At 46.0% G+C, this 24,401-nt stretch overlaps 1 protein-coding gene across 1 annotated transcript in view; it reads left to right on the top strand.

The window, feature by feature from the left end:
- The first annotated feature begins 7,041 nt into the window (after positions 1-7,041).
- CACHD1 (cache domain containing 1) overlaps positions 7,042-24,401 on the top strand; it is a 96,591-nt gene continuing 79,231 nt past the window's right edge. Inside the window, exon 1 of the mRNA XM_059853613.1 lies at positions 7,042-7,251. Within this exon, the coding sequence (XP_059709596.1) occupies positions 7,042-7,251 (210 nt within the window). The remainder of the gene's footprint in view (positions 7,252-24,401) is intronic.

Raw genomic sequence — 24,401 nt, 5'->3', positions numbered from 1 at the left:
TGGGGTTACAGACAACAAAAAAACAAAGCTGTTTTGTTGAGAAGAGAGAGAGGCTGAGATTGGTTAAGCTTTGCCACGCTGGCCAAGACTGTGTCCTTTGAAACACCTGTGAAAATCCAAATTTAGCCAAATTGTGAGTCTCTGGAAAACTGTTGCTCATGTATAATCAGAGTTCATGTGTGGTTCCTGAGCATCTGCAGCTGAGGGAAACCTGCCCTTAGTCCAGTGCAGGGTACAAAATGACACTGAAATTGAAAAGGAGTTTTTTAAAACAGAAAAGAGAAGGCATTTGATGCCTGTTTTTAGAAACATTTTTCAAATGATCCTAAAATCAAAGAAGTGCAAGTAACCAGTGTTTTGATTTGAGCAATAACCTCACTGACAGCACCTTCCTGATCAGGTTTGCTCTTTCCAGTGCCTGCTTTGAGGTCTGTACTTTTTATAAGTACCCATTAACAGCTAAAATATATCTCTGGATGAGAAAAACCGTGGAACAATGAAGAGATCAAGAAATGGGAATGAAAAATTTGTATCCTTCGTTTCACAGCATGGGCCTGTCCTTCCAACCACAACCACCAAAAAATGCTCAATAATCCACATGGTCCTGCTCCAGGACAGAACCAGGGGGCCTCAAAGAATTCCTCCAGCTTGCTTCCAGTGGAGTTTGCTTCTCCTTCACAATTTTTTGGGGTCATTCCTGGTGAAGCTTGTCCATCTCTAACAGAGTTCCCACTGAACTGGGGGCTGTGCTGCTCGAAGGGTCATCCCAGGTGTTCTCTGGACACAGGAGGTGTGCTGAGCTAAGGAAAGCTCCCCAGGCTGGAGCTGGGATGAGCTGGGATCACAGTTTGGGGAAGAGGCTGTAGCAGCCTTTCCTGCAGCCTGGGGAGGGAAAGCAGGGCCAGAGCTCAGGTGTGGTGCAGCAAGAGCAGGGAGAACACTCTGATGGGTGCCAGGTGAGCTGCTCACAGCCAAACAGGCTCTCCCCAGGTAATTATGGGATTGTAGAGAGGTCTTGACTTAGAAATTGCCAGGACTGCTGGACAAGAGGTTAAAAAATGCCATCTGGTCATATTAACCCCAAGCTGCTGGGCTGCAGCTTTCCTACCCAGGGATAAATGGGATCAGTTATGTGATTCTGTCACTGTCCACCCTATGGCTCCTATTCCTGTATCATGGATTTTTGTTTTAACACCATGGTTAAACCACACACAGGGATTTTTTTTCCAGAGATGTTCTATGTGCCCAGACCCCAAATAACTGCCAGGTAAGAAAATACCTCTAAATCCCTTGCTGGAATACCAGAAAGCTCCAAAGTTTCTGGCTTTGTCTTCCACTTTCTCTCTCTGGGACCTGCAGGAGCAGCAAAGCACGACCCCCATTAACTTCCAGCATCCAACCAAGCCCTTCATCTGCCTCCCTCTTCCTCATGGCTTGTGCTTCTCCCTGTGTTTAACACTTGCTTAAACATTTCAGCCCTGCAATGCCAAGGGTTTGAAGCCTCTGAGTTTGTTTTCTCCCTTCCATCATCCCTGGGATATTTGGGATAAGATTCTGTGTAAAATCAGAGCCCACAGCAGGGATTCTGTGCTGCAGCCCTGCTGCTCACATCAGGTTCTCCCAGTCCTGAGCCATGCAGCTGGGCACAATGCTCACTTTGAAATCCCACACCACACACATGATGGCTTTCATTAAATATATTAAATATATTATCTGGTGATGATGGTGCTGTGGAAAGAATGCTCTCACAGGCAAACTTGCTGCACAGGGAGGGGACCAAGGAGTTTTTTCCATTTTCATTGCTGGTTGTAATCTGCAGGGCAATGACTGATTGAGTGGGCAGATGTTGCTCTAGGAGATAAAACTTGGAGTTGATGCCTTGTGCAGGCTGCCCTAGAACAGAGACAGGACAGAGTTCCAGAATAAAGCAGGGATTGATTCCAAGGATCTCCTCCATGGATCCACCTGGGGCAGCACCAGAGCCCAGCCAGGGCTGCACCCAAGATGACCCAAAATGGCCCCAAAATGCACGGCCGGGCACGGGGTCTCTCCCTGGGATCAGCTCTGCTCCATTTGCACCTTGCAGTTCATTGTCCCAGCCCAGCTTTAGCCCAGGCACTCCCACCCTGCTTGTTTTTCTCTCTCCAGCCCACGGGGTTTGTGCTCCTGGGCTGAGATTTGGATCATTTGTCCTTGGTGCCCAGCTGGAGCAGGAATTGTTTTGTCTCCCTGCTCTGTGCAGAGCTCACCATCCCATAATGTGGAGCCCAGACCCACACACTAAAGCAGCACAGAATGTGAAAAATAGAAAAGCCAAACCCTGAGGCATCAGTTTTGAGTCTGATAGGTCCTAGCATGTGATACTTGTGAAAATGGGTTCTTGTAAGAGTGTGCACCTACAAACAATTATACAGGCACCTTCCCAACTAATGAAATATGTTCAAGGAACTGTTAGTTCTGATGTATAACATGGTTTGTCATCTGCATAAAAGACAGCAAGGTTTAGAGGAGCAGTTTCCAGATGCTACTTGAAAAATTCCACCCTAAATCCAAGAATTCCACCCTAAATCCACAAATTAGAGTTGCTAGCCTTGGCTTAATCCAGTGTGCAACTTGTAACTCTCAGGAGTGAGCAAAGATCAAACTTAGTGGGGAAGCAAGAACTGCAGCCAAAACTAACACAAAACTGTAACTTCCAGAGGAAATATTTAGAGGCATAATGAGAGGGATGGGAAACTAAACATGAAAATCAACATGGGGAAACGAAGCCCTCAGGCTTGGCCCGTGTGCTGATGGCCACAATCAAATTAAGGCAAATGGAAAAGGGGTCAGATCAGAAAATAAAATAAAGCACATGAACTGGGAAACGATGCAGGGCAAGAATTGCAGCAAGCAAGAAATAGTGGCTTCATGCAAACTTTCATTTTCTCTATTTTTGTTCTGGATTGATACCAAAGGAGTAAATTTAGCCTTTGCTTGGAGGTCAGAGAGCCACAAAGAGTTCCTCAGTTCCTTTCTTGGCCAGGGCCTGGGAGTTGCTCCATCCCTGTGAGGGTTTCTGGATGTGCAGTTTGCACGTGACCAGTTAGGGACAGGCTACGGACTGGGGGGAGGACTGGGCAGGAGCTGTGAGGCTTCCAAACTATTTCATTATTCTGAACTATTTTACTCTTCTCTTATAACTACCTAATAACCTTCTGGAGTGTGTATGGTGTTGCTTGCAGGCCTGAAGGTCAGTATCATAAAACAGTGCCCCTTTTAAGGGATTTTCCAATGGTCTGACCACGTTTTTTTAACATGTGGGGCTCCCAGTCTGCTGGGAGAGTACAGGGATGTGCCAGGGAGTGAAGGAAGCACAGCAGCCTGGGCAGAGAGGAGACCTCTGCATCCATGTGGATCTGTGTTTACAGGTAAATTTCAGAACAGAAATGAAATATTTATCTGCAGAGCAACTGGAGAGGATACATCAGCAATACCCTGATCCCTGCAGAGGGGATGCACCATTAATAAGCCCCCTTGAGTCATTCCCCACAGGAATAGTGTTTTTCTCCAGGGCCATTGCATGCTCCAGCTATTCCAGAGCCACCCCACTTGTTCTGTGTCCCGACTGACCCGCTTGGCATCTGCCTGTGCTGTTGTCAGAGCGAGTTCACTCCCACCACAGGGCTGGGATTTATATCTGACACGTGTTCCTCCTCTTCCCAGCACTCCAGCACTCACACTCCAGCTCTGCTTCCATGCTCTCTGAAAGAAAAAGGGATGTTTTTCAAGCCTGGCCTCAGTTTTTGATGCTTTTAGCAGAGCAGAGCCTTCAGCTCTTGGTCCTTCGGGTCCTTTCCCTCTCCAGCCCGCAGCAGCACACACTCCAATTTTGGGATGCCACAAGCCAAGCTAGGGGGATCCTCCTCTTCTCCAGGGTCTATTCCAAAGCAAAATAACAGGATGGGAGGAAACAGCTTCATGTTGCACCCGGGAAGTTTAGATTAGGTAGCAGGAGGAATTTCTTCATGGATAAGGCTCGGCTGGGGCAGTGGTGGAGTCACCCCCCCTGGAAGTGTCCAAAAATGTGTGGATGTGGCACTGGAGGATATGGTTTAATGGTAAACGTGGAGCTGGGGCTGGGCTTGATGATCTTGGAGGTTTTCCAGCCTTAACAATTCCACGATTCTGTGATAGGAGGAGACAGACTCAATCCACAGCCCTGAAAGTCCAGGTTTGAGAAGGTGACAAACATCAGATTGTCTGAATTGGCAGCTTTAACTCACAGAATCTGAATTTTGGGGTCCTTTCTTCATCTCTTTTCCCCTTGGCATTTTGGAGGGCGATTTTTCCTCTCTTTCCCTCAGCATTCTGTCACGTGGCAGTGACTGAGCATGAGCCCAGCCTGTTCAGGAGCACCCCCCTGGTGATCCCGGGGCTGGAACTCTGCCTCGGGTCTGGTTCCCACATCCTGGAACAACTCCCCCGGGGATTGCTCCTCCAGGGAGGCAGAGGAGGCAGGAAGCACTGGGAACTCCAGGAGGAGCCCGGCTCTGCCTCCAGGGCTCTGCAGTCTGTGAGTTTTGGTTGTGCAGGAAAAGGTGAAACCTGTTCTGTGGGTTCCCGGGGCTTTGGGAGCCCAGGGACAACTGCCCCACTCATTTCCTGGGGTCAGTTTATGAAAAAAATTCTATTTGTAGTGTTGACCTTGTGATGGGCTGCAGGAATGGGATGACTTGGAAATCCTTGCAGCTCCAAATGCAGCTGGGTACTGCCTGAGCTTGGCTGCGACCTTGATTTGACAATTAATTATGTAACAAAGTTCAGATACGAAGTTTTCAAACATGCAGCTACATAAGAAATAAAATAAATTTGTTAAAAGTGTGGTTCAGACAGGATATTGAAAAACCACTTGGCTAAATCTTCATGTCCTACACTGGTGAATCTAATAAAATAAAGTATAATATGAAAATGACCACTGCTAAGCATGAATTTGGCTGAGTTTTGCCTCTCACTTGGAACCAGGGGAGATTTTCCAGCAAAAGTCCAGAAGCTTCAGCACGATGGAAAGAAAGTATCCTTGACTTTCAGGTAGCAAAGGCCGCTCCAGCAATGGAAATACAAGGTAACAATTAGGGCAGCTGTGAGAGGCATCCTTTGGGTTTGGATTGCTTTGGCTAAACCAGGATTCTCAGGAGTATTGACTAAAAATATATAAAATAAAAATAAAACAAAAATAATATTCGGCTCATAAATCACCTAAATGAACAAAAGCTGATGCAGCTTTTGCATAGGAAGAATTAAATTTCATTTATTAAAATCAAATGAGAGAGGGTTTTGCTGATGTCCCTCCGAGATGGCAGCAGGTGCTGCTGGGAGGAGCAAGTTCCAGCTCTCAGCTCCCATCCTTGACAAAGTGGGATGAGGAATTGCTGTGGGCACCAACACCTGGGAGAAGTCAAAAAAAATCAACCATTAGAGCAGATAGAAACCACATTTCAAGGAAATAGGATGTGATTATGGTAAATAATGTGTTGTATGAATGCTTGGAGGAATTGCTAACTCGAGGAATTTACTGCTACAGGACACGAGTGGCTCTGGTAGGACTCTAAAAATGTTACTGTGCACGAGGGTTATTGAAGCCCTTGTGTCTCTACAGGCCAGATTTATTTAGACATTATCTACACCTGCACAATTATTAAGTGTTAATTAACGAAGAGTAAATCTGGAGGGTGTGTGTGTTTTGTGTGGGCCTGGTGTTTGGCTTCGTGGGCTTGTTGGTTGCTGGGTGGTACCTCCAGGTCCAAAATGTATTCCTTGTTTGAGTTTTTCTGACACAACCTGATGTTGCAGCTTGGTTCCTGATGGTCGGGAGTGGAGGTGGCACCTGGGGACATGGCTTGGTGGTGCTGGGTTAATGGTTGGATTTGATGATCTCCGATGTCTTTTCCAATTTACTTATCCTGTGATTCTAGACTTTGATGTGCTGCTACAGGTTACTGGATGCAGGGCTTGTCGTGTGCTTGTGCACAAGCTTTTACAAGGGCACAGTGATGGGACAAGGGGGGAATGTCTTTAAACTGAAGGGGATTAGGTGTAGATTAGAAATCAGGAATAAATCCTTCCCTGGGAGGGTGGGCAGGCCGTGGCACAGGGTGCCCAGAGCAGCTGGGGCTGCCCTGGATCCCTGGCAGTGCCCAAGGCCAGGCTGGACACTGGGACTTGGAGCAACCTGAGACAGTGGGAGGTGTCCCTACCCATGGCAGGGATGGCAGTGGATGTATTTTTAATCCCTTCAACCCAAACCATTCAATGATTCTTTATTTCCTGCCCCAAAGGAGATGTTTCTCCAGGTATCTCAGTTTGTCGTTTTATCCGTGTTGCTCTTCCAGGGAGTGCAGCTGTGTGTTTGCCGCCGTTCCTTCCATTCATTTATTTGTTTATTGCCCATGTCAGTTGCACTACAAACATTTCCTCAAGGCTCGCTGCTCGACACGAGGCCGCGCTGGGCGGTGCCGTGCCCGGGGACGGATGGCTTCGCGCTCGGGGTTGCGAAAGGAGACGTTGCACGCCGATAAAACAAAATAAACAAAATAAAAGGGGAAGAAAAAAAGTTTTAAAAGAGTTTAAAAAGATTTTTTAAAAAATCAAAGCAGGCGGAGCGGTGACTCTTCGCAACGCGCTCACGGCCGATGGAAGCCGCCCCGCTCCGTGTCGCGGCTCCCCCCTCCCGGTCCGGGGGCACGGCGGCCTCCGGGGCGGGGCTGGCGCGGGGGGCCCGGCCCGGCCCCCGCCCGCAGCGCGGCGGCCCCAGACACCTCCCCCTGCCCGCGGCGCCTCCGCTCGGCCCCGCCGCTCCCGCTCCTCCTCCGCGCCGCAGTTTGCGTCTCTCCGTCTCTCTCCATTGCCGGGGCCGCGGAGCGCGGGGCCCGCCGAGCGCCGTGAGCGCGGAGCCGGGCGCGGGGCAGCGCCCGCCGCCGTCCCCTGCATGGCGGGCGGCCCGCGGCGCTGAGCGGGGCAGGCGCTGCCCGCGGCCGGCGCTGCCCGCGGCGCTCCCCCAGCATGGCGCGGGGCGGCGGGCGGCTGCAGCCCCGCGCCGCCGCCGCTGCCCCTGCCCGGGAGGACCGGGGGCCGCTCGGCCTCCTGTGCCTGGCGCTGCTGTGCGCGCTGGGCGCCGCCGAGGCGGAGTTCTCCATCCTGGACGAGGCGCAAGTCCTGGCCAGCCAGATGAGGAAACTCGCCACCGAGGAGCTGAGGGTCGTCACCATGCAGGTACGGCCCGGCCCGGCCCGCGCCTCGCCTGGTTTTCCCTCCTTCCTTCCTTCCCTCCCTCCTCCGCACGCTCTTCCCGATTCCTGCCTTGCCCTTTCTCTCTCCATTCCTTTCTTTCTTTCTTTCTTCCATCGGTTCTTTTCTTCTTCGCAAACTTTCCCTCCCCCCTGCGCGGGCTGCCCGGCTTCCCCCGGCCCCGTTCCCCTCAGCCCCCGCTCCCCTCAGCCCCGGCTTCCCCCGGCCCCGCTCCCCTCAGCCCCGGCTCCGCTCAGTCCCGGCTCTCCCCGGTCCCGGACCCGCTCCCTCACTCCAGTCCCCGCTCCCTCAGCCCCGGTTCTCGCCGGCCCCGCTCCCTCAGCCCCGGTTCTCGCTGGCCCCGCTCCCTCAGCCCCGGTTCTCCCCGGCCCCGCTTCCCCCGCAGTACCTCCCGCCCGGAGGCGAGTGGGGCCGTAGCGGCGGGGCACGGGCAGTTTTTCTTTTTATTTGCGATTTACACGATAGCAGTAGCCAAAACCGCCTCCCGCGGTCGCGGAGGGGCCCGAGGCCGGGCTCGGGGCTGAGCCCGCCGTGCCCCGGGGCAGCTCCGGGCGGGGACTCGGCGCTGAGCCGGTCCCGGCCGAGCATCCCGCGGGCAGGAGCTGCGGGGCGATCGGGGGAAATGATGGTTCCCGGCCTCAGAGTGCGGCCGGAGGAGTTTGTTCGGATGCTGGATGCGGGGGAAGGCTGTTCTCGTTGCCGGGAGTTGTGCGTTGTTTGCGGGTGCTCTGCCGGGGGCTGGTAGGACTTGCAGGGAGCGCTGGTACCTGCGGTGCGGCCGGCGGCTGCCGACCCTCTCTGGAGGGGGGAAAAGTGAAATCGGATCCCGGGCGGCTTTCAGGGGGAAGGTATGGTCAGTAGCAAATGCAGTTTTAAAAGCCTCCCAGATTGAAAAGGAGACACTTTCATAGGATCAGCGGGGGTCTCTACCCAAATGGCCTTTTATCTTCTCTAAACTGGCTGCATTCTCTCACCTCTGGACCATCATTGTGCTGGGCGGCCTCCTAGGGCTCGTTTTGTCCGGGCAAACACTGAGCTGTCTCTTGTCCTTGATGCTGAGAAGACGCGGATTTAAATGACTTCACTTAACAAGGTACATTATTGATGTACTGAATTCAAGGAAGTCCTTTTTTTCCCCCTTCTGCCGTGCATACGCATGTGTGTATTTGCCCTCAAAAGATAGAAGCATAATCCTTTGCTTTGGTGGAGTCTCTGTTAATGCAAATTAAGGCAGTATAATTGCATTGCTAAATCCGTTTTTGGCGTTAAAAAAAATTATAATGCGATCACCTCAACGTGTGTTGTATTTGAAAAAGCAGCTCATAGAAATATACATTGTTGCAAGAATTAACCATAGGATGAGCCAGGTTTTCTTTCCAAGAATTGCACCGATGATCCGAGCTCAGGAACAATCTGGATTCCAGTGCACCGAGATGCAAATAATGTCAAAATTCTGTTTGCTATTAGTTGGATATTTAAGGCCCTGAAGTAATTTAATGTGGTGGAACTGGTAGTTAAACTGAAAGCCTTTTCGTACTCAGCTCTATTTTTATATGCTTCATATTTTGACTGTCTCAACTCTCATCACGCTAATGCCCAGCCTGTCCTTTGCTCCCCCCTGGAACATTGTTACAGCTGTTTAAGATTAAAAACCGGTGGGAACAAACCTCCCCTGATTTTAGAAGCTTTTTTTGCTGACCTCCTACAGTAGAATAAAAAATGTTATGACATGTGTCACTGCAGCCCGTGCTTCTCACTTGGTTTTAGGGCTGAAATTTCCAAAGCCTGCTCAGGCAGGAATGGGTGTAGCTGGCACAGAATTCCCCTTTTTTTCTGCGTGTTCAGGGCAGTTGGTGAGTGGTGGTGAGCACCTGGTGCCAGGTGCCCCTGTGGGGATACTTGGGGTGAGGCAGACAGGTTGTGTTTGCAGAAAAAGACAGAAAAGAAAGGTGTGGGATTTTGGAAGGAGAGTGAGAACCCTTCTGTGCTTTAACTGGATACAAACCCAAGGGTGTTGTCCTGGTTTAGAGGGTGACAGGTCCCAAATCAGGACTGGTGAGGGGAAGCTGTGGTGGTGGGAGGAAGGGTTGACATCCAGCCCTTAGTTTTATTTCGCTTCATAAACCAGAGAGGAGGAAGTGGCAGGATTTAGTGCTTCCCTTGTGTGCTCTCCCCACGCTCTGGTCCTTGCCAGCTGTGGCTCCCACATCTGCACATCCTGCTAGCAGGCAGGAGGTGGTGGCACCAGAGGGCTTTGCAGGAAGGGTCGGTCTGAGCTGGAGGTGGGGAGGAAGCATCCAATGAGTGCGGGAGCAGGTGGAAAGGCTTCAGTAGAGCGAAGGTGAGAGGTTGGTTGGGTGTGTTTTGAGTCTGGGAAAGGAGGAAAGTGTGGACAGAGCCTCTGTAAGTGCAGGAAGGCAGGGTGAGGTGGAGTCTCCAGAGCAGACAGCAGAGGAGCAAGTGGAAGAGGTAAGAGGAGAAGGATGGAATGTGTGAGCCTTAAATGCCTGTTGGAGGGGCAGGGAGTAATGAGTGTGGAAGCTGTGGGATATGAAATAAATCAGATTTCTGCAGGAGTGCTGGCGGTGCTGTGAACCAGCTCCTTCTCTGCTGGTTCCTTCCTGTGGCACCTTCTCCTACCTGTGCTTCATGGCACTGCTCCAGCAGCAGTCAGGACTGACTGTTTCTCAGAAAATCACATCGTTTTACATTGTTGAGAGGAGTGAGGTACAGCTGGAAGGGAGGTTGAAGCTACAGGCAGGCTGAGGATGAGAGAGGTCTCTGGTGGCACACCAGTGTGACAATTGGTTTTGGCTCTCACACTGCTGCTTTCTATTTCCAGAGGCTTGCATGAGGGCAGTGTCTGACTGTTACCTTTGGGGAGTGCTTTGTTTCCTCGCCCATGCAATGCTCTGGTTTCATTTATGAATTTATTCCTTGAATGGCACTGCCTAGAGCAGCTGAGGATCATGTAGTGTAGGTGACAACTCGTGAGTTGCATCATTTGCTGGATGTGTTGAACAGGAGCTTAAGAGTTTCTTATTTAAATTTCCAATTAGAAGGTACACGTTTGTACCCTACCAGGGATTCCCTTAGTGAGAACACGTGCTGGGCTCTGCAGTGTGTGTGGGTTCCTGGCTGTCTGCCTCTGTGTTCTTTCTCCAGGAGTGGTTAAATATTGGAAGTTCATCAGTTGTCTGATTTTCTCCCTTGCTCTGATTAATTATTGTTCCCCCTGTCTGACAGTTCTGCCAAACCCCCGGTTAATGACGTTGCTGTGTCTTAATATTCTGTGTCTTCCCTTTCACACACTGGGGTGTGAGCGATGTGTACATACCCATCTTTACAGGGATTTTTGCCCTGAGCAGGAGGGGTGATCTGTTTGTGTTTCTGTCCAAAATGATTTCCCAAAGCAGCAGAAACAACCTCCCCACAGCCTCTTCCCTCCCTCTCCCTGCTGTGGGACGGAGGGTGCTGGAGGAGGGTTGTGGGCTGTGCTGTACCACGGTCACCTGTAACTGTTCCTTTGTTTTTCGGCAGCATCCCTGTCATTCCAGGGAACGCTTCTGGCAGCAGGCTGCATCCTTGGGAGGCAGTGTGCACTCCCAGCTCCGTGTTCTTGTCATTCCTCAGCAAACTCTGAATATCCCATGGCATGGCTTGCCAAGGGCTGCAGCTCGCTCAATGACTACTTGTGTGACAGTCCTGGAATATATTCTCCTGGGCAGAGCTGACACTCAGCACTAATTAAAAGTTAAGAGGCTTTTTTAACTAAAATTACAGCTAAATTGGTGGTTGTGGCATGACCTGGTCTGCGGGAGGAGTTTTACCATTGCTGTTACCTGGCTCGTCTGATCCCAGCTTCTCTGGCCTGGCTGAAATTACAGAGTAGGTGGTTGGTTGAAACAACTCAAATTCTTTAGTTGGGAGGTGAAGGCAAGGAAAAGAATACACCAGAACTTTTGTGAGTGGTTGGTTTGGTCTTGGGGGTGTTTAACCCTCTAAATCTGCTCTGGGTGAGGTGAGGAATATTTTTGGTATTGTGGGTCAAGGTAACGTTTCCATCTCCAAAACAGGGATATAATACTTGCAGGCAGAGTTGAAAGGAGTGAGAAATGCTTTGAAGATGAAAAGCATTAAATGCCTCTATAACTCTCAAAATGCATGTTGATGTTTCCAGCCAGACAGTAACAAAAGTTGTAGGCCCACAGGGCCTCGAATATTTGTGAAGGCAGCTCTGCCATCCTAATCCTTAGCTCCTACTCTGAGAGGGAAGCACAGCCCTCTCTCATTGTCTGCTACTGATCTTGGGGGCTGGAATTAAAAAAATGCATTTTGAATCTGAAAAAAAAAGAAAAAAAAGCAGTTTGCTGGTCACTTTTTTCCCTGTTTATTTTTGATATTGCTACTGTGCAAACAATAATGTGTTAATACATCAGGTGATGCAGTGGTGTGTAAAATAACAGCTTAGTACAGGCTTCTCCTGGCTGACTGGCAAGCATATTTTTTATTTATTTGTCTCCCTAATAGCTTGTCTGGCCATATGTTTTTCGAGAAGAACAGATTGTGCTCAGACAAGCACAACACAGAGACACGTCCAAGGGTTTGTATGGGCTGAAAAATCCACGTTCTTTGAGGATTTTTGGGTGATGGAAAAGAGTTGGAGTCACCAGAACTGTCCATTAATTCGATCTTTTTGAAAATGAGCGCTGACAGAATGCAGCAATATTTATTTTTTCCAATGGGATTGTCTTCTGGCTAATGGATTTACTACTTAGAAGAGATAAATCCCATTTTGAGCTGTCCTGCTGACCAGTTTAAATGCCAGAATGTTGGTCCTCCATCTCTGAAATTTCACACATTTCTCCACTTCTTTTGATGGCTCTTTATAAATAAATCTGTGGTGACTGTGAGGCACTTGCACAGCAAGTGGTGTAAAACCCCACGTCCTCCAGCTCTGAAACCTGGACCTTGTGCACCCTCTGCACAAAAAACTGCTTCCTTTTTATTTTTCCTATTATTTTCATCTTGTGAAGCTGAAATACAAAAAAACCCCATAAGTCAGGAAGGCTGTTAAGTGTTCAGCTGTACCTTTTTGGGTTATTTTAATATTATTTGGAAGTAGTGTGTGCTGTAGTAATAATTACAGAGCAGAAACCAGTAAAGCAAAACCTCATCTGTTTTCCACGACTGTGCCTTAGTTTGAGTCCAGCTACAGCAGCTTCATCCCAGGCTCTCTCACAGCCCAAGCTTTTTATCCTTTCCCACACATATTCCTTTTTTTTTCCTACCATGAAACATTTCCAAAAGACAGCGAGAGGTCCTGGTGGAAGGGCAGACCAAATCTGAATTTTTAATTCGGCTTCCAGCCGTCTCTTCAAGGGCTCGGGGCATCCTTAGTGCCGTGGCACCAGCCAGGGCTGACATTCCACTTCAAACACCGGGAATGCAGCTGGCCCGGCCAGATAAAAGTTGGGCTGCGGAGCAGCAAGGTGGGCTGGCAGATAATGAGTGAGCTGTGCCCGAGGATCCCGCGCTCCCGGGGACAGCAGGAATTCAGATATCCCGGGAGGTGATGGGGGATCTCAGCTGTGGCAGGGCTGATAACACAGGGAAGGCACACAAGGAAATGCACTCGGTTTTTTTGGAGGGGTTGGTGCCTGAGAAGCTGCTCTGCTGTCATAGCCTGGGCAGGCGATGGGGAGAAAAAAAACCCTGATTTTTGTTGTAAAAAACATAGAGACATTCTCTTCTTTCAGAGAGGCAAGTTGTGTTTGAACTGGAAAAAAATTAGGAAGTTTTCTTGGGTGTGTGTTTCCCAGTTTTTCTTTTATTCCTGTGTGTTAAAAGGGAGAATGAAGAGTAAACAGATTTGTTTTGTTCGTGGGTTTTTGGGGAGGAATTGGCCAAGGAATGCTTAGAGCCTTGTCAGTTCATTGCCCTCCTGTATGGAACTGCCCAGCTCTAAGGAATTACCCCAAATTTTGTTTCTTTCCATTCTTGGGTTGTTCCATAGCTGGGACTGGGATTTGGGGCTACACGAGCTTGGGTCTCTGTGAAGCCTGGAAATGGCAACACTTCCTGGATAAGGCTTGGATCGTGGCCCAGGAATGATTTATTTTGGTGCATCTGAATAGGAAAATACTAGATTTCTTTTTACTTTCTATTTTTTTTTTTCTGTAGAAGAATAATATAACTTAATAATTGCAATTTTAGCGACTTATCTGATGCATCAATCTTTGTTTTGTATGTCAAAAATTTTGCTGAGGTTTTGATTAATGGCTCTTGCATTGTAGATTTAATGCAGAATAAAGTGTAAAAATATAGAGAGCCTGCATTCCTCAGTCATCATTTTCCTGTAGCTTGTTGTTGTTCAAGACCCTGCAGTGTTAGTGAAATCTGAAAGGATATCCTTGTGTTCTCTTTTCCATGGAAAACAGTATAAAAACACGGCTGCTTATGCAATGTCTGTTGTGGAAATTTTCCTTTTCTGATATAAAGCATAAGCCAAGTTATTGCTTGAGTCTTGTGCTCTGCAGAAATCTGGATGAAATTACGGGTCTGCTTTAGCCGTGAAAATCCGAGCTGACTTTTGAAACAGTCCTGGTGCCACAAATCAGGAGCACTCGTTTCCAATCCCAGGAAAAGTGTTAATGGAGTCACTTTATCAACTGCCTCCATGGAGAGTCTCCCAAGAGGCTTTGCAGAAGTATATTTGCACAATTACAATAATTAGTAAAAGCAAACTATTACATCTCCCTTTAGCAGCTTCCCAGCCAGGAGCAGCTGATAAAAACAGCTTTTTGTGCTGCTCTTGGCCTCTGAGCTCACAGATCTGCACAACTTGGACTGTTTGTTTTGAGCTCCCTTCCACCTTTTGGATAAAAAACTGCAATTTTCCTTTCAGCATGTCTGCAGAACTGTCTAGCCATGCTCCCTGTCCAGCTTTGACCTTCTCTTGCACATATCCCTGCGATGCTGTAGGAATTTCTGGCTATTCTTTGGCTTGTCACAGGTGGGAATGAGGCCAAGGGAAAAAACAAAAAAAACCCTTCAAAATAGACACATCTGGAAGTTGCCAGAAAAGTTCCTAGGAGCTGGAATGCCTGGAGCAGAATTTCTGGTGTGTTCCCCCGGGTAGGGCTGGTTTTGTGCTGGTTTTGTGCTGTAGGGTTGTTTTTGTGCTGTAGGGTTGTTTTTGTGCTGTTTTTGGGGGATTTCACACCAAAGTGCACACAGAGATAAGTTCAGCCTGGCAGAGATGATGTGGTGGCACCACAGCAAAGGGCTGAGGTGCTGCCATGACCTCCCTGGCCCTGCTCAGACCCTGCTTCTGTCCCTTTCAGCAAAGGAAGAATTGGGAACATTTCCTTTTGGGCTGTGCTTCACCTCAGTGGCAGACAAACCCCGGGGAGGTGTTTGAAAATGATGTATTAAAACTATACTGAAAGAATAAAGGATTTCATTAGAAGGCTAGAAAAGAAAAGAATGGAATGATTATAAAATTTTGTGACTGCTCACAGCTTCAACAGGAGTAACTATCATTAGTTATTAAGTAAAAACAATTTTGCCTGCTAAATAAACAATTCTCTAAATCACATTCCAAAACAACAAAACATAGAGAAGCTGAAGCATCTCAGCTTCTCAAAAGAAAAAAATTTAGCAGAAAAAATGTTCATAAAATATGTCTGTAGCAGAGCCCCAAACCGTGTGGGGCAGGAGTGTCAGAGCAGCACTGGGCACTGCAATGGTGAGCTGGGAGCTGGGCAAGCAGTGCTGCAGCTGAGCAGAGTGTGGGGTGCCAGCAGAGCTGCTCCTGCCCAGGGACCCTCCCTGGAGCTGTGTCAGGTGGGATTGCTCCAGTGTGGGATGGTGGCTCAGCTCCTGGTGCTTCCCAGAACCTGGGATTGTGGTCGTGACTGGCTTGTACTGGAAGAGAAAAACGAGTGCTGTGAGGTTTCTTGGGCTGCTGAGGTGTTGGATGTGCTGGAAGCCAGGAGAGCTTTTTGGGAATTCCCTGCAATGGACTCCTTGGGGCGGCCATGGAATTGTGCATTTTGTGGGAGCAGAAGGAAATTTTCCTAAAAGTAACTTTTGTTTTCTTTGGCTGCCTGTCCATGGCAAGCCAGCCCAGGCTGCTGGTGGGAGGTGGGTACAGAAGGAGGTCACATCCAGGATATTTTTGTTGCCTTGTTGGTGGCCAGTGAATTAACAGATTGTTTTTCCTCTTTTCTCCAATATTGAAATCATGTGGGATTTCTGACTTTTGATAAAGACTAATGGGAGAATAAGAAAGAAGCAGAATCATCAAGGATGCTGCAGGATCAAGGATCATCATTGCAGGGAGTGTGAAATGAGGAGGAAAAACCACTTCCACTCCATGGATCCTAAATTGCAGTTCATATTCTGTTACTGGAAGCTGAAACTGCAAAAAAAAAAAAAAATTTTAAAAAGGCAATTTTTTTCCTCCATTCTCTATTTCCAGTTGGCAGCAGTCTGGTCAAGCCCTCATGGACAGGTGTGTTCCAGAGGGGCCAAACCACCATTCTGGAGACAGGATTTTTGTGTGGTATGGAAGGCACAGAAGGATAAAAATAGGGTTTTAATTTGAGGTTAATACACTTAGCAGTTTTAACAAAGAAAGGATATTTAATTCAAATAAGCTACAGCTGGAGGTAGTTCAGCTTCCTTGGGCACATTGTTTGCCCAAGGAATTGTCTGGAATACGAATTTCAGAATTGCCTTTGATTCCTTTTGCCAGTGGCTGTCCAGGACTGCCAGGTGTGCTGTGGGATTTATTCCCTGGGTCTGTTTTTGGTGGAGTTCAGCTGCACACAGCATTTTAGAGGGAAAACTGCACTTTCTGGAGCAGGCAGGAATAAGCCCTGAGGATGCTTGTTTGTCACATCAGGCAGCTGTGGTCAGGCAGCTGGCTTTAAACTGTGGATTTCAGTCTTTGATCTGTGTGACTGAAATTAGAAATTCCTATTCCTGGGTACACAGTCTCTTGTGTCTTCCTTGAAGGAGGTTTTGATTTTAAAAATGGAAGAGAGTTGATATTTGCATGCATTGCAGGAGGAGGATGGAAATTGTGACCTTCTGAGAGTTTTTTAGCTGCAGATGAGCTTCACCAAGGTGGAGGTTGCAAATCCAAACCCAATGGCACCAAGTAGCCAAGCTTCTCATTAGTGCAATGAGGGAAAACAAGAAATCTTCTCTTTAATTTTTTATTTTTGACTGTAATGAAGCTATAATTATGAATGATCTTATTCTGGCTCTTCCTTTTGAATTCTGCTGCTGTTATATTTTACAATCCCTAGATCATTTCAGTAGCTGCTTTGATGGATGTGCTCCATGGTCTTGAAGTTGTTAAATTCAGTTCATGATGATGCAGCTGTTCTTGGCAGAGAGGAACCTCTGCTGTGCTGAGCTCACCACTGGGAACACAGAATTTTATTCCAAAAGTTGTGTTTGGTTTCTGAAATTTTAAACACTGACATACTGGTGATGTTGTATTTCCATTAAAGCTGCTGGCTGCAAAGCCAAAATTAAAGCAACCCCAGCAGAGCCATGATAGGAGATAACTTGTTTAATAGAAATAGAAATGGCCAGTTGTTTGTTTTTATTTGCTGTGAAATTCAATCTCATGAATTTTAAAATATCGACTCACTGTGATGTCACATAAATAGAATTTTGCCTCCCCCTTCATTATTTATGTATTTATTCAGCAAGGGGTTGGCTGAAAGTCTAGAAATACCTTTTTTTTTTTTAAAAAAAGTATATTCTGGTAATTGCAACCTCAGACTTTGAAATGCTGCTTTTTCCTGCCTTTCCAAGAATAGAATCTCAGCCTCCAAAAATAAATGAAACCCAACATCCATCACCACGGTGTCCAGTGCTTGGAATGGTGGATTTCTCCTGGAGGAGCCAAGGTGCAGCAGCTATTTTGGGAAGGGGAGATGTGGGGGTGAAATGAATGCAGAGCTGCTCTGGGAGGGCTCCTTGGAAACCTCAGACCTGCTTGGGGGCTGTGTGTGTTGTCTGGTGGCTTCACAGAGCCTGAAAAGTCAGGGTGAAGAGGAGGAAAAACCAGCAGGATGGGGATAACAGTGACTGAAATATTTAGTGCAGGAAGGTGTGAGTTTGGGATTCTTTGGAGTTGTAAAGAAAGCTGCTCTGGATGTTCAGTGCAGGTGCACCCTGTGTAGGACAGGCTCCTTCCAGGCTCTTCCCTGTTTTTATCTCCCCACATCTCCCTGCAGCTTTGCCACAAGAGCTGCCCCTGCTCGTCCAGGGCCTTGGATCCAAACCAGAGGTGCCAGGGACCTCTCCTACAGTGGTATTTTTATAGACATTTTTACTATTTTTATATACATTATCATGTTTATAAATTATCTCTCTATATATAAATTACATCTATAAAATGTCTATATATTATTTGTATATACATTATTATTTGGATAATGTATATACGTTATCCAAATAATAATGTATATACAAATAATATACATTATATAATGGATATACATAATACCCATTGTTATTTTTTTATACATTATCATGTTTATGATTTATATATATAATTTCTATTTATTATTTGTAGATACATTATTATTTGTAGATACATTATCATTTGATATACATTATCATGTATATAATTTATATCTATAATTTATATATATTATTTGTATATACATCATTATTTTATATACATTATCATGTATATAATTTATATATCTATAGTTTATATATATAATTTGTATATACATTATTATTTGATATACATTCTCATGTATATAATTTATATATCTATGATTTATATATATAATTTGTATATACATTATTATTTTATATACATTATCACATATATAACTTATATATCTATAATTTATATATATAATCTGTATATACATTATTATTTTATATACATTATCATGTATATAATTTCTATATCTATAATTTATATATATAATTTGTATCTACATTATTATTTTTATATACATTATCACGTATATAATTTATATATCTATAATTTATATATATAATTTGTATCTACATTATTATTTTATATACATTATCATGTATATACTTTATATATCTATAATTTATATATCTTATTTGTATATACATTATTATTTCTATATGCATTATTTTATATACATGATCATGTATATAATTTATATATAATTTGTATATGCATTATTATTTTTATATAAATTATCATGTATATAATTTATACATATAAATTTTATATATAATTTGTATATACATTATTATTTCTATGTACATTATTATGTATATAAATTATATATAGAATTTCAATATATTATTCATATAGACATTTTTATTTGTATATACATTGTTCTGTATATAAATTATATATATAATTTTAATATATAATTTATATAGACATTATTATTTTGTATACATTAGATATATAAATTATATATCAATTTTATATATTATTCCTATATACAATATTTGTATATACATTAGTATGTATATAAATGATATTAATAACATTATTTATATCATTTATATGCATAATAATGTATATACATTATTATGTATGTTATTAAATATATATTTAATGTATTATTTGTATATACATTAGTATGTATATAAATGATATAAATAATTTTAACATATTATTATTATACACATTATTTTTATGTGCACTATTACATTTATTCATCATCATCATCATCATCATCATCATTATTATTATTATTATTATTATTATTATTATTATTATTATTATTATTATTATTATTATTATTCCTCCAATAGGGAATGGAATAACAGGATGCCACCAGATGCCCTGGAATTTGGTGCTTGGTGGCAGATATCCATGAGGGGCTTTCGAGGTGGGCATGGAGAGACAGGAGAGGAGGAGTGGCTTGAAAGTGACAGCGAGCAGGTTTAGCTGGGATATTTGGAGGGAATTGTTCCTTGTGAGGCCCTGGCACTGGGGCTGCCCCTGGATCCCTGGCAGTGCCCAAGGCCAGGCTGGAGCCCCTGGGACAGTGGGAGGTGTCCCTGCCATGGCAGGGTGGGATGGGATGGGATTGAAGGCCCTTCCAAGCCAAACCATTCCAGGATTCCCTGTTCCTGCAGGGATGGGGGTGGATGGAGCACACGCCTGATGCTGGTGTGTGTGACAAACCCCAGCAGCTCTGCCACCATCCACTCTTCCTCCTTGTCCCATGAGGAGCTGGGCTGGAATTTAGCTGCTGCCCCTGGGAGAGGAGAAGAGATTCACAGCCTGTTTGGGATCCCTGCTCGGAAATGAAGTTGGAGCCAGTGTCAGCATCGGGCCCCGAGTCTAAAAACAGATTTAAAATCTGGAAACCTTGCTGTAGCAAGGCTGTGGTTTGCACAGGCTGGAATGCAAAGCTGGCCCACAGCCACACCCATGCTGGGGAGGATTCCCAACTTCTGCCTTTGCTTGGTGATGTAGAAAGAAAAAGATTTTTTAAAAATTACTTTCTTAAAAAGATTTTTTTCCTTTTGGTGGACAGAAGGTAACTTTCTTTCTCACAGAGCTGGCAGGAGTCTATACCTAGCTTAGTTATTCAAAATCTCAGGAGATGCTGAGCCCCTGGTGGAAGAGGACAGGGAGGCAAAAGATGGAGAAAGAGGCCGTGCACTGCTTTGGTGTTGGTAAGAGCAGGGGTGGCAGCTCACCAGTTCATCCTGATCCGTGGTGTAACAGCAAGATCTGATCTATTATTTCTATTATTTATTAGTTTATTAACTTTCTGTTTCCAGCCTGCCAGAGCAGCGATTCCAATGTCCTCAGAGCATCATTGGTGCAGGAGCAGTGTCAGGGCTTGGATCCTCTTTTCCATGTTTTCCTGAGCAGTGTGAGGTGCCTGAGTGTCACTAAATGAAGAAGTGGAAGCCTTCAAACACACAAAATCCACGTTCAGCTGAGTTAGCAGGCCCTGTGCAGCATTCCCAGCTCCTCGCTTCAAATCCCAGTTTTCCAGTGACAGACTTAAAAACCTCGTGGTGCAGCTGAGTTAGTGACTGAGCCCTCACTTTATAATCACTTTATAAAGCTCATGCACATTAGCAGGACGTGTTTAATGGCCACATGGCCCAGATGAAAGGGCCCTTTGTGGCAGGAGCCTTTTGTGCCTTCCTGGATCCCTCGGCAATTCCTGCCCAGCTTCCCAAGTCTGCCTGACACGGCGGGGCCGAGGAAAAGCCCTTGTGGCTTTCAGCTCGAGTGGAGAATAATGGGGAGCAGGATGGCAGTGGGGGAGGGCTCCTCCTGCCCCAGCTGGGGCTTTGCATTCCCAATGACCTTCCCGGGTTGTGTCCCCACACCTGGGGACACTGGGACACCTTTTCTCAGTCCTTTATTTCTCAGGTTTGTCTGTAATGGCCACTTAGCACAACAGCATTTGATTAATTTAATATTTTGTTATTTATTATTTTTGTCAGCTGAGATTTGATGTTGTCTTTCATCTTCTGTTTAATCTCTCAGCTACGTTTTGTTTCCTGTCTGTGGCTCTTAAAAATCCTTTTTCTAACCTTGTCTTTCATCCTCAAAAAATAAGGCTGCGAGGTCATGGATGTGCTCAGCATGGCCTGGCAATAATCTTCACGAGAACAAGAATTTAATGGACATACATTTAGCTTTCCATTAACAAAAGGATGGAAACTTCAGCAAAAAAAAAAAAAAAAATCCTGGTTTGTCTGGTAAAGAAAAAGACCCCAATTGTCTGTTGTTGATAATTCACGTGGTGCTTTGTGGGGTCACAAGCAGAGAGAGTTTCAGCTCCTGCAGGAACTTCAGGAAATCTATTCCAGTTTGGAAATGGCTGAGTAAAGGTGAAGTGAGAGAAGATTGTTAACAAAAAACCCCCAAACTGTGGAGATGGGGGAACATACACAAGAAAATGCAGGTATTTAATTAAATTAGAAATTGGATAGGTGTGATTCTAGTTGGGTCAGATCCCAGAATCATTAAGGTTGGAAAAGCCCTCCAGGACCGTGGAGTCCAAGCTGTGCTCATCCCCAGCCCAGGGCACTGAGTGCCACCTCCAGGAATGGGGACTCCAGACCTCCCTGGCAGCCTCTGCCAAGGCCTGACCACCCTTTCCAGGGAGGAATTCCTGCTGGTGTCTCCATGAGGAGTCAGACCTCCCTGGCAGCCCCTGCCCAGGCCTGACCACCCTTTCCATGGGGAAATTCCTGCTGGTGTCCATCCTGAGCAGTCAGACCTTCCTGGGCAGCCTCTGCCAAGACCTGACCACCCTTTCCATGGAGGAATTCCTGCTGGTGTCCACCTGGAGCAGTCAGACCTCCCTGGCAGCCTCTGCCAAGGCCTGGCCACCCTTTCCATGGGGAAATTCCTGCTGGTGTCCACCCTGAGCCATCCCTGGTGGGAAGGTCAGTGTGCAAACGCTGTTTGTGCGTTCCCAAGGAAATATCCCTAAGAGGAAGGTCCAGGAATCGCTTGGACAGCTCCAGGCAGGTGTGTGTGGATACCACAGTGAACCTCCCCTGCCTGGGGCTGCCTGTCTCCATCTCATCCATGTGTCTGCTCTGGCTGTTCCAAGCTGGAGATTCCATGGTGTCGAGAGAGCCAAAGTTGTTGTGTCTGCCCTGAGCTGAGCTTCTGCAGCTCCTGCCAGGGCAGAGCTGTTGGGTGTGTGGTGGCTGAGAGGGAACCAAGGGCTGATTCCTGAATTCCCTTCCAACCCTTCAGGGGGGTTGGAAGGGAATTCAGCTGGGAAATGCTGCCAGGGGAACGTGCATGGCCATGGGGAACAGGCAGAGGGCTGGGCTCTGCTCTTTGAGGGCTTGGAAGCCCTTCTGTCTCAGGGTCAGCCAATCTGGAGGTGTTGAGCTGAGGAGAATTTCATCTGAATAGCTGGGAGAAGCTTTTGGAGATGGAGCACTCCAGGCCTTCTTGCCAAGTGAACTTGTGGCGTTTTCTGTATAAGCCAAGTGAGGACCTTCCTAGGAGTGCTCATCAATGGATGTGTGCCAGGTATTCCTCAAGCTTCTCTCACCAAAGATCACTTGCAGAAGTCAGATCCGTGTTTTAATTCCTCTCTAAGAGGAATTTATTTGTATTTCCCTGTTTCCCCCCACTTAACTCCGTGTTTAAGAAATCCATTCTCTGGGAATTTGTGCAAATTTTTTTTCTCTCCCTCTTTTTTTCATCAAAATAGAAGAAAGTCTGGCAAAGGACTGAAGTTTTCTAATTTTTTTAAATTACCTCTATTTATGACTCATCTTAAGGCCAAAAAGCTCCCTGGTTCATAAACTTTCCCTTTTTTTTTCTGTTTTAATTTTCAGTACCATCCTTAGCTCATTAGCTAGAACCTCCTATATAATTATTTGTCATTTTCTATCCCACTTGCTCTGTGAAATACTTAGAGAAACAAACAGTCTGTGGTAGTCTGTGAGCTGGCCTTTTAATTTTAAATTCTTCATTAATTTCACTGCATATTTGCTGCAAGTTTTGTGTTCTGCACGTGTGATCTTCAGTTTTTTAAGGGAGTGTTGAACCTTGAATTGAAATCAGCTTCTACTTTGTCAGATGAAGATTTCTCATGAAAAATAATATAATTTTCCTTTTCACACAGCTGCTGCTTTGCAAGCTGGGATAACAAATACTCTTTTTTTTTTTTTTAATCAGCAAAAAACCTTCTATTATTGTTATTGCTATTTTATTTTTGGTGACTGAAAAACTGCAACAGGAAATGACCCCAGCCACAGTTTCCATGACACCCTCTCACTTGAATCCAGTTTTCAAGCAGATGAAAGGCCCAAGCAGCCTTTTGATAGTGAGCAGCTAATTGGGTGCCTGATAGAGGCAGGTTTTTCTCTGGGAAAGAAATAAAGGAGCCAAGAAGTGGAACAGCTGTGTTTTGGTACATGTGTGTAATCCCAGATAAAACTCTCCAAGGACAAGGAAATACAGTAATACCCCACAGAAAGGAAAATTAAGAATCTTTGAAAACCTAAATGTGGCTTTTTTGTGGGGGGAAGCTCCTATTTAAAATAAAAATCTGCTGGAACGAATGTGAGTTGTCAAATCTGAGCAGAGCTTCTTGTTCTGTGAGATGTGGTGCTGGGATTTGTTTCTGTCTGGGCAAGAAAATGGCAATTTTGTCTTTTTTTGTGTGTGTTTTTCCTTTGCTCAGTGCATTTCTACCCCAGAAAACGAGTGGTTGGAGGCTGTTTGCAGCTCTTCTGCTCTCAGATGAGCTGCAGGTCGTGGGCTCCTCACGTCTCTCCGTGGCTGTGGCTCCTCCTCTGCCACTGTGGCCCTGTGCAGAAGGAGGTAGAAATGTGTCTTTTTGGTGGAGAAATTGAAATCTGAGCAGCCTCTTCTGGTGTCTGTTGACATCCAGCAATCACCCCTGGTGTGGCAAAGGGGATAAATATTTAAAACAGAGGGAAATGCCAGCAGAGATAATTCTGAGTTGGAAAGGACCCATGCAGGGATCAAGCCTTGGTGTAGCATGAGGACTTTTTGATGAATGGTTGGAATCTCAGGACTGGTTTTGAGTGGAGGGGTAAATCCTGATGGACTCCCCTGAAGCTGAGCTGTGGAAGGAGCTGGGACTGCTCAGGGGGCAGCCTCTGGCTCAGGTGGTGGTGGCTGCTCCTGCTGCAGCACCTGGGGTGTCACAGAGCTGTGCCTGGTGGGTTTCTTGTCACTTTGTGCGGGTTACCTTGGTTTTCCCAGGAAGTTCTGAATACCTGGGCAGGAAACTTGTAGGAGCAGTCTGAGATGGGGACCTGGTGTGCTCTCCATGGCCCTGCTGGTCCTGGAAGTGTTCCCAGCTCCTCGGTGCTATTTCCAAGCATTGTGTTCTCCTCCTGACGTTTCCATGCAGAATATTTCATCTTCTTACTTCAAACTAAGTGAAATAATCTGGGTTTTATCTCCTGAGTCACGGAGCAGCCTGGTCTGGTGGAAGCTGTCCCTGCCCGTGGCATGGGGTGGAACTGGATGAGCTTCAAGGTCTCTCCCACCCCAAACCAGTCTGGGATTCCACAAATGTCAAAGAAACCTCTTTTTTTGTTAATTCAGGGCTGTAAAATTAATGTAAAATGAATCTTCAGACCAGGTGGAACAACAG

This window comes from Haemorhous mexicanus, chromosome 9, assembly GCF_027477595.1.
Source record: "Haemorhous mexicanus isolate bHaeMex1 chromosome 9, bHaeMex1.pri, whole genome shotgun sequence".
Lineage (NCBI taxonomy): Eukaryota > Metazoa > Chordata > Aves > Passeriformes > Fringillidae > Haemorhous > Haemorhous mexicanus.
Note: the sequence above shows the minus strand (reverse complement) of the source record. Positions and strands in the feature narration are given on the sequence as shown.